Source organism: Oncorhynchus mykiss, chromosome 29 (genome assembly GCF_057628025.1).
Source record: "Oncorhynchus mykiss isolate SJ-2025 chromosome 29, ASM5762802v1, whole genome shotgun sequence".
In the NCBI taxonomy this organism is placed as follows: domain Eukaryota; kingdom Metazoa; phylum Chordata; class Actinopteri; order Salmoniformes; family Salmonidae; genus Oncorhynchus; species Oncorhynchus mykiss.
This window is the reverse complement of record NC_143050.1, coordinates 14875342-14889233: the sequence shown is the minus strand read 5'-3', so window position 1 is coordinate 14889233 and position 13892 is coordinate 14875342. Positions and strand designations below refer to the sequence as shown.

Sequence of the window (13892 nt, the reverse complement as noted above, 5' to 3'; positions counted from 1 at the left end):
GGTGGTAGAGGGGCTGGTAGGGGAAGAGGGGGGTGGTAGAGGGGCTGGTAGGGGAAGAGGGGGGTGGTGGAGGGGCTGGTAGGGGAAGAGGGGGGTGGTAGAGGGGCTGGTAGGGGAAGAGGGGGGTGGTAGAGGGGCTGGTAGGGGAAGAGGGAGGTGGTAGAGGTGCTGGTAGAGGAAGAGGGAGGTGGTAGAGGGGCTGGTAGGGGAAGAGGGGGGTGGTAGAGGGGCTGGTAGGGGAAGAGGGGGGTGGTGGAGGGGCTGGTAGGGGAAGAGGGAGGTGGTAGAGGGGCTGGTAGGGGAAGAGGGAGGTGGTAGAGGGGCTGGTAGAGGAAGAGGGAGGTGGAAGAGGAAGAGGGAGGTGGTAGAGGGGCTGGAAGGGGAAGATGGAGGTGGTAGAGGGGCTGGTAGAGGAAGAGGGGGGTGGTAGAGGGGCTGGTAGAGGAAGAGGGAGGTGGTAGAGGGGCTGGTAGGGGAAGAGGGGGGTGGTGGAGGGGCTGGTAGGGGAAGAGGGAGGTGGTAGAGGGGCTGGTAGAGGAAGAGGGGGGTGGTAGAGGGGCTGGTAGAGGAAGAGGGAGGTGGTAGAGGGGCTGGTAGGGGAAGAGGGGGGTGGTAGCGGGGCTGGTAGGGGAAGAGGGAGGTAGAGGTCAGGGGAAGAGGGAGGTAGAGATCAGGGGAACGCCTTCATAACGCAGTGCTTTTCTTCCTCACCTTTTAATCTTTAACTTCTCATTCTGTGGGCATCAGGAGATTGAGGCAGAGGAGGAAAACAGAGGCGTCCATCTCTCCTGTCAACAACAACAGTCCCTTTTTTTTTATCTCTCATCGAGGGCCCTGATGGTGGGGGGTGGGATGAGAATTGTGTGTGTGTGTGTGGGGGGGGGGGGGCTTCTGCACTCGCCTGGAAATTGCTCAGCGACGTCTCTGTGCGTCAGAGAACAGCCATTGTTACGCTCACAGGGAGAGAGATCTAGTTAGGTGCCGTCTCATAGTTGTGTGTCTCTCTGTGTGTGAGTGTCTGCATGCATGGCTGTGTCAGTATGTGTGTGTGTGTTTCAGTGTGAGTGTCCGTGTGTGCACAAGCGTGTTTTACTATGTGAATGTGTGTGCGTGGGATGTGTGAACATTCTCCACAAGGCTGATGTGTGGACTTCCAAAGAGCCTCATCCCCCTGACTGTGTCGAGATCAAACCTTGCGTGACATCACAAGGCCGTGCTGCCTCCTTGTAAAAATTGACATCACTCCTCCTCATCCTCCCTAACAATAGAACTACCTCCACTCTGTCTGGATGAGTAATCAAACACTTGGGTCTGAAGAAGAAGGACCACACTGAGGTTACAGGCTCATTTACCACACTGAGGTTACAAGCTCATTTACTACACTGAGGTTACAGGCTCATTTACCACACTGAGGTTACAGGCTCATTTACCACACTGAGGTTACAGGCTCATTTACCACACTGAGGTTACAGGCTCATTTACCACACTGAGGTTACAGGCTCATTTACCACACTGAGGTTACAGACTCATTTACCACACTGAGGTTACAGGCTCATTTACCACACTGAGGTTACAGGCTCATTTACCACACTGAGGTTACAGGCTCATTTACCACACTGAGGTTACAGGCTCATTTACCACACTGAGGTTACAGGCTCATTTACCACACTGAGGTTACAGGCTCATTTACCACACTGAGGTTACAGACTCATTTACCACACTGAGGTTACAGACTCATTTACTCTCCTCCTCTCTCTCTGTGTCCCTCTCCTCTTCTCGGTCCATGTCCCTCTCCTCTTCTCGGTCCGTGTCCCTCTCCTCCTCTCTGTCCGTGTCCCTCTCCTCTTCTCGGTCCGTGTCCCTCTCCTCCTCTCTGTCCGTGTCCCTCTCCTCCTCTCTGTCCTAAAGCTACTCTCATCCTCTCTGTCCTAAAGCTACTCTCCTCCTCTATGTCCTAAAGCTACTCTCCTCCTCTCTGTCCGTGTCCCTCTCCTCTATGTACATGTCCATATTCTCCTCTCTGCCCGTGTCCCTCTCCTCCTCTCTGTCCTAAAGCTACTCTTTTCCTCTCTGGCGGGCACTGCGTCTCCTCAGAGGTATAATGCTTTGCTTTGACTGGCAAGCAGGGGGCAGCCAAGAGAGGTTAAATGAGGCAAGTTATGTTTTATATTAACTACCAAAATAGGGAGCTGTGAGGGAAAGCCTATAGGGAGTTTCTCCTCTACTCTGGCTCTGAATTTCACTTTTGGAATCTAAAAGGAACAAAAGTTTACTGGGTGGATATTTCTGTGCCACCAAAAAATGGTGGTTATAAAGTGGATGAAGAGAGAGAATTCTGTAGTACACACACACACACATTTTCTGAGAAAACATACATCACCAGCGCCTGGATGAGTCAAATGATTTTATTGTTCTGCTGTGATTGTGCCACACAGGCCTGAGATCACAAACAAAGTGCAGCACACACCATGTAGGACAACACTCATCACACAAGACAACATAGATCATCCCCATAAACACAGTAAAAAAACAACAAAGAGTGCAACCAATCAGAAAACTGAGAGAATAATAACAAAGATCTGAGGATTATTATTTGGCATGGCCCGTGTGGCTTGCCAGTGTTTGGTCCACTGGGACACAGAGAGGAGGCATTTGACACAGTCATTGTTCCATCTCAGGCAGGTAAGTCGCACACCGTGCTGCTTTGGCCAGGTTAAAGTCATGGGAGAAGTGGCAGTAAACGAGCGGAGAGGGCTGTTCCCAGGGATCAAGGAGGAACCACCTCACTGATCCAGTTCTACCGGTCTGTCCATACTGTAATCCACCCATCTCCTTGGTCATGACAGCTATGTATGAGCTATTTGGCCCTGTCAACATGAGCACAGTTTCTCTCTATATAGTAGCCAACACCTCATAACGAAGAAACAAATATTACTGCATGTACTATGTCATTCAAGTTTACATTTGTCATACCTTTTGGGGATCACAAGTACAGGTTATGACCTTGATAGCATTGTACAGGCTTTGTGAATGTATTGTATGATAAGTGTATCAATGAAGTAGGATTTGTACATGATAATATTTCAGAAACAATATCAACAGGTGAATGAATACATGGTATGATATGGTCAATGATAGGGTTGTTCCATGAAATAAGGGATATTTTAAGGAATTGTGCACAAATAATGAACTTTAAAAGCCGGTTATATTAAATGATGTGCCTTTTAATATAGACCACATGGAAAAGTCAATAAATCCAATATGAATAAAAGACTTGCTAAATTGCTCTCTGCATTCTGCATTTTGACATGTCTCTCTATGCACCCTCTAGCCACTGTGCTTCTACATCTGCATTGCTTGCTTTGATTGTAACTTCTAGACTTTAACCCACGTAACCCTAAGCCCTAGTTATTTTGTTGCTTTGATAAAGTCATTTCTAAAGATTATTATTTATTTCATGTGATTAGTTATTCATTTTAAAAGGTCAAGAAAACCTGTCCATTTTAAGGTCAAGTCTGTTACATGAACTGAAATCTCATTTTAATATGCTAAAACTATTCTTTAAAAAAAAAAATTGTTTTAGAAACTTTGAAAATCTAATGGTCATTGGCCATTTTCTGGTGTTTTGTGGTGGAGAACTGAGCAGGTCGAGCATCAACCCTGTTACCTATAGACAGACAGGCTCTAAATATTTTAGAGGCCTGGTGCAGTCCAAAACGTGATGTTATTTATATTTCCACACTTTGAGGATGGAATAATACTGTGAAACCGTGAAAAAGATGATAAGTGCCATTTTAGTATAAGAAATGTTTGAAGAAAAAAAAAAAACACCTAAAATGTCTGCCTGTTTTGGTGGAATGGCGTTCTGGCCTGCCTGGTGACATCACCGGTAAATTTGTTAATAGACCAATAAGAAAGAGAGTTCCAAACCTCTCTGCGGCTAGGTTTACATTCTCCCCAGCCTACTCAGACCACTCCCAGACAGTCCTAGCAAAATTCTTGCTTGAGAAATTGTTCTTTGCTAAGAAGCTATTTTTGTTTCCTTGTTGACCATTTCAATTGAAATATATCACATTAAGGTACTTCACTGTTACCCAGAAATGATTTGATATTGAGATTAAAAACAGCTGCATTGGACGGCAACAAAAAATATAAAATTGTGAAGCTTGCATTCAATTGGCCGTCCCTGTTGCACACAAACAGCTTCCATTCCTCTGTCACAAGGGGAGTTATGGCTGATTTAAGATGAAGTCGTCAACCCTGTTACTTTATTCAGCACTTAATAGGCCTTACTATAGTCATTTTCTTTTACCTCTTGAGATGGGAAAACATGTTTTTTATTAAGTTGAACATTGACCGAATGTTAAAATGAGGTGACATATAATTCTAAAATGTAGTTACACTACTCAAAAGGCATCTAATTAGTGGAACCACCCAATACCTTTGTGAATATAAAAAGGCAAAAGCAGGATACAAAGGAAGATGCTGTTTACGATCAACGCTATTGGTTTGCCTTTCCCACAGAGAGAATTTACAGTACTGTACAATTTAAAATAAAACATGGTAAACATTTTTAAAAAGTAAACAAAAGTAAACATTTTAAAATCTCTATACCATTGCATTGCTTTTGGAGTAATAGCAATCGAGTCAAACGTTTGGTTGTGTTCCTGAGAGACTCATGTGGCCTGCATGCCTGTCCCCAGTGGCTGAGGCCCCAGGCTGGATGTCCAGCAATGTCCAGTGGGGCCTGGGTGGGGATGGAATGGGGGACAGGGGGTGGGCCTGGTTGTCTGGTCCTGTCCTGTGGATTACCTGAGTGAGGGGCTGGCAACGAGACGCAGGTGGCTGGGTTTGGTGGGGATGGAGGGCTTGTTGCCGTGGGGGAGAGGGGTCTGTGTGGAGGGGGTGGGGCATGTCACACTGAAGGTCTTCATGAGCTGAGCCACCCGGCCACGCCCTGTACAGGTGTCCCCGCCCCCATCAGACACCACATCCTCAGACATGGTCCTACGAGAGGCTGCCATCACACGGATATCTGGGAGAGGTAGACAGAGACAGAAAGAGAGAGGAAGAAAAAAGAAAGAAAGAGAGATTGACAGAAAGAAAGAGACAGAAAGAAAGAAAGAGAGAAAGACACAGACAGACAGACAGGGGGGGGGGAGACAGACAGGCGGGGAGACAGGGGGGAGACAGAGAGGGAAAGAGAAAAACAGAAAAAGAGAGAGAAACAGATGAACGGTTAGAGGTGTCTTGCATCAACTAATAGAGCTGAAGCGGACTATGGTTACTACGTCTTGGTGTGTTGGTTACTACGTCTTGGTTTATATGTATTGGTGTGTTGGTTACTACGTCTTGGTGTGTTGGTTACTATGTCTTGGTGTGTTGGTAACTACGTCTTGGTGTGTTGGTTACTACGTCTTGGTGTGTTGGTTACTACGTCTTGGTCTGTTTGTTACTATGTCTTGTTTACTACGTCTTGGTGTGTTGGTTACTACGTCTTGGTGTGTTGGTTACTACGTCTTGGTGTGTTGGTTACTACGTCTTGTTTACTACGTCTTGGTGTGTTGGTTACTACGTCTTGGTGTGTTGGTTACTACGTCTTGTTTACTACGTCTTGGTGTGTTGGTTACTACGTCTTGGTGTGTTGGTTACTATGTCTTGTTTACTACGTCTTGGTGTGTTGGTTACTACGTCTTGGTGTGTTGGTTACTACGTCTTGGTGTGTTGGTTACTACGTCTTGGTGTGTTGGTTACTACGTCTTGGTGTGTTGGTTACTACGTCTTGGTGTGTTGGTTACTACGTCTTGGTGTGTTGGTTACTACGTCTTGGTGTGTTTGTTACTGCGTCTTGGTGTGTTGGTTACTACGTCTTGGTGTGTTGGTTACTATATCTTGGTGTGTTGGTTACTATGTCTTGGTTACTATGTCTTGGTGTGTTGGTTACTATGTCTTGGTGTGTTGGTTACTATGTCTTGGTGTGTTGGTTACTACGTCTTGGTGTGTTGGTTACTACGTCTTGGTGTGTTGGTTACTATATTTTGGTGTGTTGGTTACTACGTCTTGGTGTGTTGGTTACTACGTCTTGGTTTGTTGGTTACTGCGTCTTGGTGTGTTGGTTACTATGTCTTGGTTACTACGTCTTGGTGTGTTGGTTACTATGTCTTGGTTACTACGTCTTGGTGTGTTGGTTACTACGTTTTGGTGTGTTGGTTACTATGTCTTGGTGTGTTGGTTACTATGTCTTGGTGTGTTGGTTACTATGTCTTGGTTACTATGTCTTGGTTACTATGTCTTGGTGTGTTGGTTACTACGTCTTGGTTGCTATGTCTTGGTTACTACGTCTTGGTGTGTTAGTTACTACGTCTTGGTTGCTATGTCTTGGTGTGTTGATTATTATGTCTTGGTGAGTTGGTTACTATGTCTTGGTTACTATGTATTGGTGTGTTGGTTACTATGTATTGGTGTGTTGGTTACTATGTCTTGGTTGCTATGTCTTGGTTGCTATGTCTTGGTGTGTTGGTTACTATGTATTGGTGTGTTGGTTACTATGTCTTGGTTGCTATGTCTTGGTTGCTATGTCTTGGTGTGGTGGTTACTACGTCTTGGTGTGTTGGTTACTATGTCTTGGTGTGTAGGTTACTATGTCTTGGTTGCTATGTCTTGTTGTGTTGGTTACTTTGTCTTGGTTACTACGTCTTGGTGTGTTGGTTACTACGTCTTGGTGTGTTGGTTACTACGTCTTGGTGTGTAGGTTACTACGTCTTGGTGTGTTGGTTACTATGTCTTGGTTACTATGTCTTGGTGTGTTGGTTACTATATCTTGGTGTGTTGGTTACTACTTCTTGGTGTGTTGGTTACTACATTTTGGGGTGTTGGTTACTACATCTTGGTGTTTAGGTTACTACGTCTTGGTGTGTTGGTTACTACGTCTTGGTGTGTTGGTTACTATGTCTTGGTTTATATGTATTGGTGTGTTGGTTACTACGTCTTGGTGTGTTGGTTACTATGTCTTGGTTTATATATATTGGTGTGTTGGTTACTATATCTTGGTGTGTTGGTTACTATATCTTGGTGTGTTAGTTACTACGTCTTGGTGTGTTGGTTACTACGTCTTGGTGTGTTGGTTACTACATCTTGGTGTGTTGGTTACTACGTCTTGGTGTGTTAGTTACTACGTCTTGGTGTGTTAGTTACTACGTCTTGGTGTGTTAGTTACTATGTCTTGGTTTGTTAGTTACTACGTCTTGGTGTGTTAGTTACTATGTCTTGGTTTGTTAGTTACTATGTCTTGGTGTGTTAGTTACTATGTCTTAGTCAGTTGCAAAGCCACCCTGTAACTGGTGAATGCTAATGATAGAAGTCTGATTATTCACAGAACATTGTCCCTGATTCCATCTCCTCACCTATTATTCACAGAACATTGTCCCTGATTCCATCTCCTCACCTATTTTTCACAGAACATTCTCCCTGGTTTCATCTCCTCACCAATTTTTCACAGAATATTCTCCCTGATTCCATCTCCTCACCTACTATTCACAGAATATTGTCCCTGATTCCATCTCCTAACCTATGTTTCACAGAATATTCTCCCTGATTCCATCAACCTCACCTATTGTTCGCAGAATATTCTTCCTGATTCCTACTCCTCACCTTTTTTTCACAGAATATTGTCCCTGATTCCATCTCCTCACCTTTTTTTCCACAGAACATTGTCCCTGATTCCATCTCCTCACCTATTTTTCACAGAATATTGTCCCTGATTCCATCTCCTCACCTATTATTCACAGAATATTGTCCCTGATTCCATCTCCTCACCTATTTTTCACAGAACAATATCCCTGATTCCATCTCCTCACCTATTACTCACAGAATATTCTCCCTGATTCCATCTCCACCTATTTTTCACAGAATATTCTCCCTGATTCCATCTCCTCACCTATTATTCACAGAACATTGTCCCTGATTCCATCAACCTCACCTATTTTTCACAGAACATTGTCCCTGATTCCATCTCCTCACCTTTTTTTCACAGAATATTGTCCCTGATTCCATCTCCTCACCTTTCTTTCACAGAATATTGTCCCTGATTCCATCTCCTCACCTATTTTTCACAGAACATTGTCCCTGATTCCATCTCCTCACCTTTCTTTCACAGAATATTGTCCCTGATTCCATCTCCTCACCAATTTTTCACAGAATATTCTTCCTGATTCCATCTCCTCACCTTTTTTTCACAGAATATTGTCCCTGATTCCATCTCCTCACCTTTTTTTCACAGAATATTCTCCCTGATTCCATCTCCTCACCTATTTTTCACAGAATATTCTCCCTGATTCCATCTCCTCACCTATTTTTCACAGAATATTCTCCCTGATTCCATCTCCTCACCTATTATTCACAGAATATTCTCCCTGATTCCATCTCCTCACCTATTTTTCACAGAACATTGTCCCTGATTCCATCTCCTCAACTATTATTCACAGAACATTGTCCCTGATTCCATCTCCTCACCTATTTTTCACAGAATATTCTCCCTGATTCCATCAACCTCACCTATTGTTCGCAGAATATTCTTCCTGATTCCATCTCCTCACCGTTTTTTCACAGAATATTGTCACTGATTCCATCTCCTCACCTTTTTTTCACAGAACATTGTCCCTGATTCCATCTCCTCACCTATTTTTCACAGAACATTGTCCCTGATTACATCTCCTCACCTTTTTTTCACAGAATATTGTCCCTGATTCCATCTCCTCACCTTTTTTTCACAGAATATTGTCCCTGATTCCATCTCCTCACCTATTTTTCACAGAATATTGTCCCTGATTCCATCTCCTCACCTATTTTTCACAGAATATTGTCCCTGATTCCATCTCCTCACCTATTACTCACAGAACATTGTCCCTGATTCCATCTCCTCACCTATTTTTCACAGAATGTTCTCCCTGATTCCATCTCCTCACCTATTATTCACAGAACATTGTCCCTGATTCCATCTCCTCACCTATTTTTCACAGAACAATGTCCCTGATTCCATCTCCTCACCTATTATTCACAGAACATTGTCCCTGATTCCATCTCCTCACCTATTTTTCACAGAACAATGTCCCTGATTCCATCTCCTCACCTATTGTTCGCAGAATATTCTTCCTGATTCCATCTCCTCACCTATTTTTCACATAACATTGTCCCTGATTCCATCTCCTCAAATATTATTCACAGAACATTGTCCCTGATTCCATCTCCTCACCTATTATTCACAGAATATTGTCCCTGATTCCATCTCCTCACCTATTTTTCACAGAATATTCTCCCTGATTCCATCAACCTCACCTATTGTTCGCAGAATATTCTTCCTGATTCCATCTCCTCACCTATTATTCACAGAATATTCTTCCTGATTCCATCTCACCTTTTTTTCACAGAATATTCTTCCTGATTCCATCTCACCTTTTTTTCACAGAATATTGTACTTGATTCCATCTCCTCACCTTTTTTTCACAGTACATTGTCCCTGATTCCATCTCCTCACCTATTTTTCACAGAACATTGTCCCTGATTCCATCTCCTCACCTTTTTTTCACAGAACAATGTCCCTGATTCCATCTCCTCACCTATTATTCACAGAATATTGTCCCTGATTCCATCTCCTCACCTATTTTTCACAGAATATTCTCCCTGATTCCATCAACCTCACCTATTGTTCGCAGAATATTCTTCCTGATTCCATCTCCTCACCTTCTATTCACAGAATATTCTCCCTGATTCCATCTCCTCACCTATTTTTCACATAACATTGTCCCTGATTCCATCTCCTCAAATATTATTCACAGTACATTGTCCCTGATTCCATCTCCTCACCTATTATTCACAGAATATTGTCCCTGATTCCATCTCCTCACATATTTTTCACAGAATATTCTCCCTGATTCCATCAACCTCACCTATTGTTCGCAGAACATTCTTCCTGATTCCATCTCCTAACCTATTATTCACAGAATATTCTTCCTGATTCCATCTCACCTTTTTTTCAAAGAATATTGTACTTGATTCCATCTCCTCACCTTTTTTTCATAGAACATTGTCCCTGATTCCATCTCCTCACCTTTTTTTCACAGAACATTGTCCCTGATTCCATCTCCTCACTTTTTTTTTCACAGAATATTGTCCCTGATTCCATCTCCTCACCTATTTTTCACAGAATATTGTCCCTGATTCCATCTCCTCACCTATTTTTCACAGAATATTGTCCCTGATTCCATCTCCTCACCTATTACTCACAGAACATTGTCCCTGATTCCATCTCCTCACCTATTTTTCACAGAATGTTCTCCCTGATTCCATCTCCTCGCCTATTATTCACAGAACATTGTCCCTGATTCCATCAACCTCACCTATTGTTCGCAGAATATTCTTCCTGATTCCATCTCCTCACCTTTTATTCACAGAATATTCTCCCTGATTCCATCTCCTCACCTATTTTTCACATAACATTGTCCCTGATTCCATCTCCTCAAATATTATTCACAGAACATTGTCCCTGATTCCATCTCCTCACCTATTATTCACAGAATATTCTCCCTGATTCCATCTCCTCACCTATTTTTCACATAACATTGTCCCTTATTCCATCTCCTCAAATATTATTCACAGAACATTGTCCCTGATTCCATCTCCTCACCTATTATTCACAGAACAATGTCCCTGATTCCATCTCCTCACATATTTTTCACAGAATATTCTCCCTGATTCCATCAACCTCACCTATTGTTCGCAGAATATTCTTCCTGATTCCATCTCCTCACCTTTTTTTCACATAATATTGTCCGATTCCATCTCCTCACCTTTTTTTCACAGAACATTGTCCCTGATTCCATCTCCTCACCTATTTTTCACAGAACATTGTCCCTGATTCCATCTCCTCACCTTTTTTTCACAGAATTTTGTCTCTGATTCCATCTCCTCACCTATTATTCACAGAATATTCTCCCTGATTCCATCTCCTCACCTATTTTTCACAGAATATTGTCCCTGATTCCATCTCCTCACCTATTTTTCACAGAATATTGTCCCTGATTCCATCAACCTCACCTATTGTTCGCAGAATATTCTTCCTGATTCCATCTCCTCACCTTTTTTTCACAGAATATTGTCCCTGATTCCATCTCCTCACCTTTTTTACACAGAATATTGTCCCTGACTCCATCTCCTCACCTATTTTTCACAGAACATTGTCCCTGATTCCATCTCCTCACCTATTATTCACAGAACATTGTCCCTGATTCCATCAACCTCACCTATTATTCACAGAACATTGTCCCTGATTCCATCAACCTCACCTATTGTTCGCAGAATATTGTCCCTGATTCCATCTCCTCACCTATTATTCACAGAATATTGTCCCTGATTCCATCTCCTCGCCTAATATTCACAGAACATTGTCCCTGATTCCATCAACCTCACCTATTGTTCGCAGAATATTCTTCCTGATTCCATCTCCTCACCTTTTTTTCACAGAATATTGTCCCTGATTCCATCTCCTCACCTTTTTTTCACAGAATATTGTCCCTGACTCCATCCCCTCAGCTATTTTTCACAGAACATTGTCCCTGATTCCATCTCCTCACCTATTATTCACAGAACATTGTCCCTGATTCCATCTCCTCACCTATTTTTCACAGAATATTCTCCCTGATTCCATCTCCTCACCTATTATTCACAGAAGATTGTCCCTGATTCCATCTCCTCACCTATTATTCACAGAACATTGCCCCTGATTCCATCTCCTCACCTAATATTCACAGAACATTGTCCCTGATTCCATCAACCTCACCTATTGTTCGCAGAATATTCTTCCTGATTCCATCTCCTCACCTTTTTTTTCACAGAATATTGTCCCTGACTCCATCTCCTCACCTATTTTTACAGAACATTGTCCCTGATTCCATCTCCTCACCTATTATTCACAGAACATTCTCCCTGATTCCAACTCCTCACCTATTATTCACAGAATATTCTCCCTGATTCCATCTCCTCACCTATTATTCACAGAATATTCTCCCTGATTCCATCAACCTCACCTATTGTTCGCAGAACATTCTTCCTGATTCCATCTCCTCACCTATTATTCACAGAATATTCTTCCTGATTCCATCTCCTCACCTTTTTTTTCACAGAATATTGTCCCTGACTCCATCTCCTCACCTATTTTTCACAGAACATTGTCCCTGATTCCATCTCCTCACCTATTATTCACAGAACATTGTCCCTGATTCCATCTCCTCACCTATTTTTCACAGAATATTCTCCCTGATTCCATCTCCTCACCTATTATTCACAGAATATTGTCCCTGATTCCATCTCCTCACCTATTATTCACAGAACATTGTCCCTGATTCCATCAACCTCACCTATTGTTCGCAGAATATTCTTCCTGATTCCATCTCCTCACCTTTTTTTCACATAATATTGTCCGATTCCATCTCCTCACCTTTTTTTCACAGAATATTGTCTCTGATTCCATCTCCTCACCTATTTTTCACAGAATATTGTCCCTGATTCCATCTCCTCACCTATTTTTCACAGAATATTGTCCCTGATTCCATCAACCTCACCTATTGTTCACAGAATATTCTTCCTGATTCCATCTCCTCACCTTTTTTTCACAGAATATTGTCCCTGATTCCATCTCCTCACCTTTTTTACACAGAATATTGTCCCTGACTCCATCTCCTCACCTATTTTTCACAGAACATTGTCCCTGATTCCATCTCCTCACCTATTATTCACAGAACATTGTCCCTGATTCCATCAACCTCACCTATTATTCACAGAACATTGTCCCTGATTCCATCAACCTCACCTATTGTTCGCAGAATATTGTCCCTGATTCCATCTCCTCACCTATTATTCACAGAATATTGTCCCTGATTCCATCTCCTCGCCTAATATTCACAGAACATTGTCCCTGATTCCATCAACCTCACCTATTGTTCGCAGAATATTCTTCCTGATTCCATCTCCTCACCTTTTTTTCACAGAATATTGTCCCTGATTCCATCTCCTCACCTTTTTTTCACAGAATATTGTCCCTGACTCCATCCCCTCAGCTATTTTTCACAGAACATTGTCCCTGATTCCATCTCCTCACCTATTATTCACAGAACATTGTCCCTGATTCCATCTCCTCACCTATTTTTCACAGAATATTCTCCCTGATTCCATCTCCTCACCTATTATTCACAGAAGATTGTCCCTGATTCCATCTCCTCACCTATTATTCACAGAACATTGCCCCTGATTCCATCTCCTCACCTAATATTCACAGAACATTGTCCCTGATTCCATCAACCTCACCTATTGTTCGCAGAATATTCTTCCTGATTCCATCTCCTCACCTTTTTTTTCACAGAATATTGTCCCTGACTCCATCTCCTCACCTATTTTTCACAGAACATTGTCCCTGATTCCATCTCCTCACCTATTATTCACAGAACATTGTCCCTGATTCCATCTCCTCACCTATTTTTCACAGAATATTCTCCCTGATTCTATCTCCTCACCTATTATTCACAGAATATTGTCCCTGATTCCATCTCCTCACCTATTATTCACAGAACATTGTCCCTGATTCCATCTCCTCACCTATTTTTCACAGAATATTCTCCCTGATTCCATCTCCTCACCTATTATTCACAGAATATTCTCCCTGATTCCATCTCCTCACCTATTATTCACAGAATATTCTCCCTGATTCCATCTCCTCACCTATTTTTCACAGAATATTGTCCCTGATTCCATCTCCTCACTTATTTTTCACAGAATATTGTCCCTGATTCCATCTCCTCACCTATTTTTCACAGAATATTGTCCCTGATTCCATCTCCTCACCT

The 13892-nt window shown here is 42.6% G+C and overlaps 1 protein-coding gene across 3 annotated transcripts in view; it reads right to left on the bottom strand.

The window, feature by feature from the left end:
• Nucleotides 1-2387: 2387 nt before the first annotated feature.
• LOC110509436 (uncharacterized) overlaps nt 2388-13892 on the bottom strand; it is a 65525-nt gene continuing 54020 nt past the window's right edge. For all 3 annotated transcript variants that reach the window (XM_036968303.2, XM_036968302.2, XM_090226574.1), the window contains exon 8: nt 2388-5035. In XM_036968303.2, coding sequence (XP_036824198.2) covers nt 4809-5035 — 227 coding nt within the window. In that variant the 3' untranslated portion in view covers nt 2388-4808. The remainder of the gene's footprint in view (nt 5036-13892) is intronic.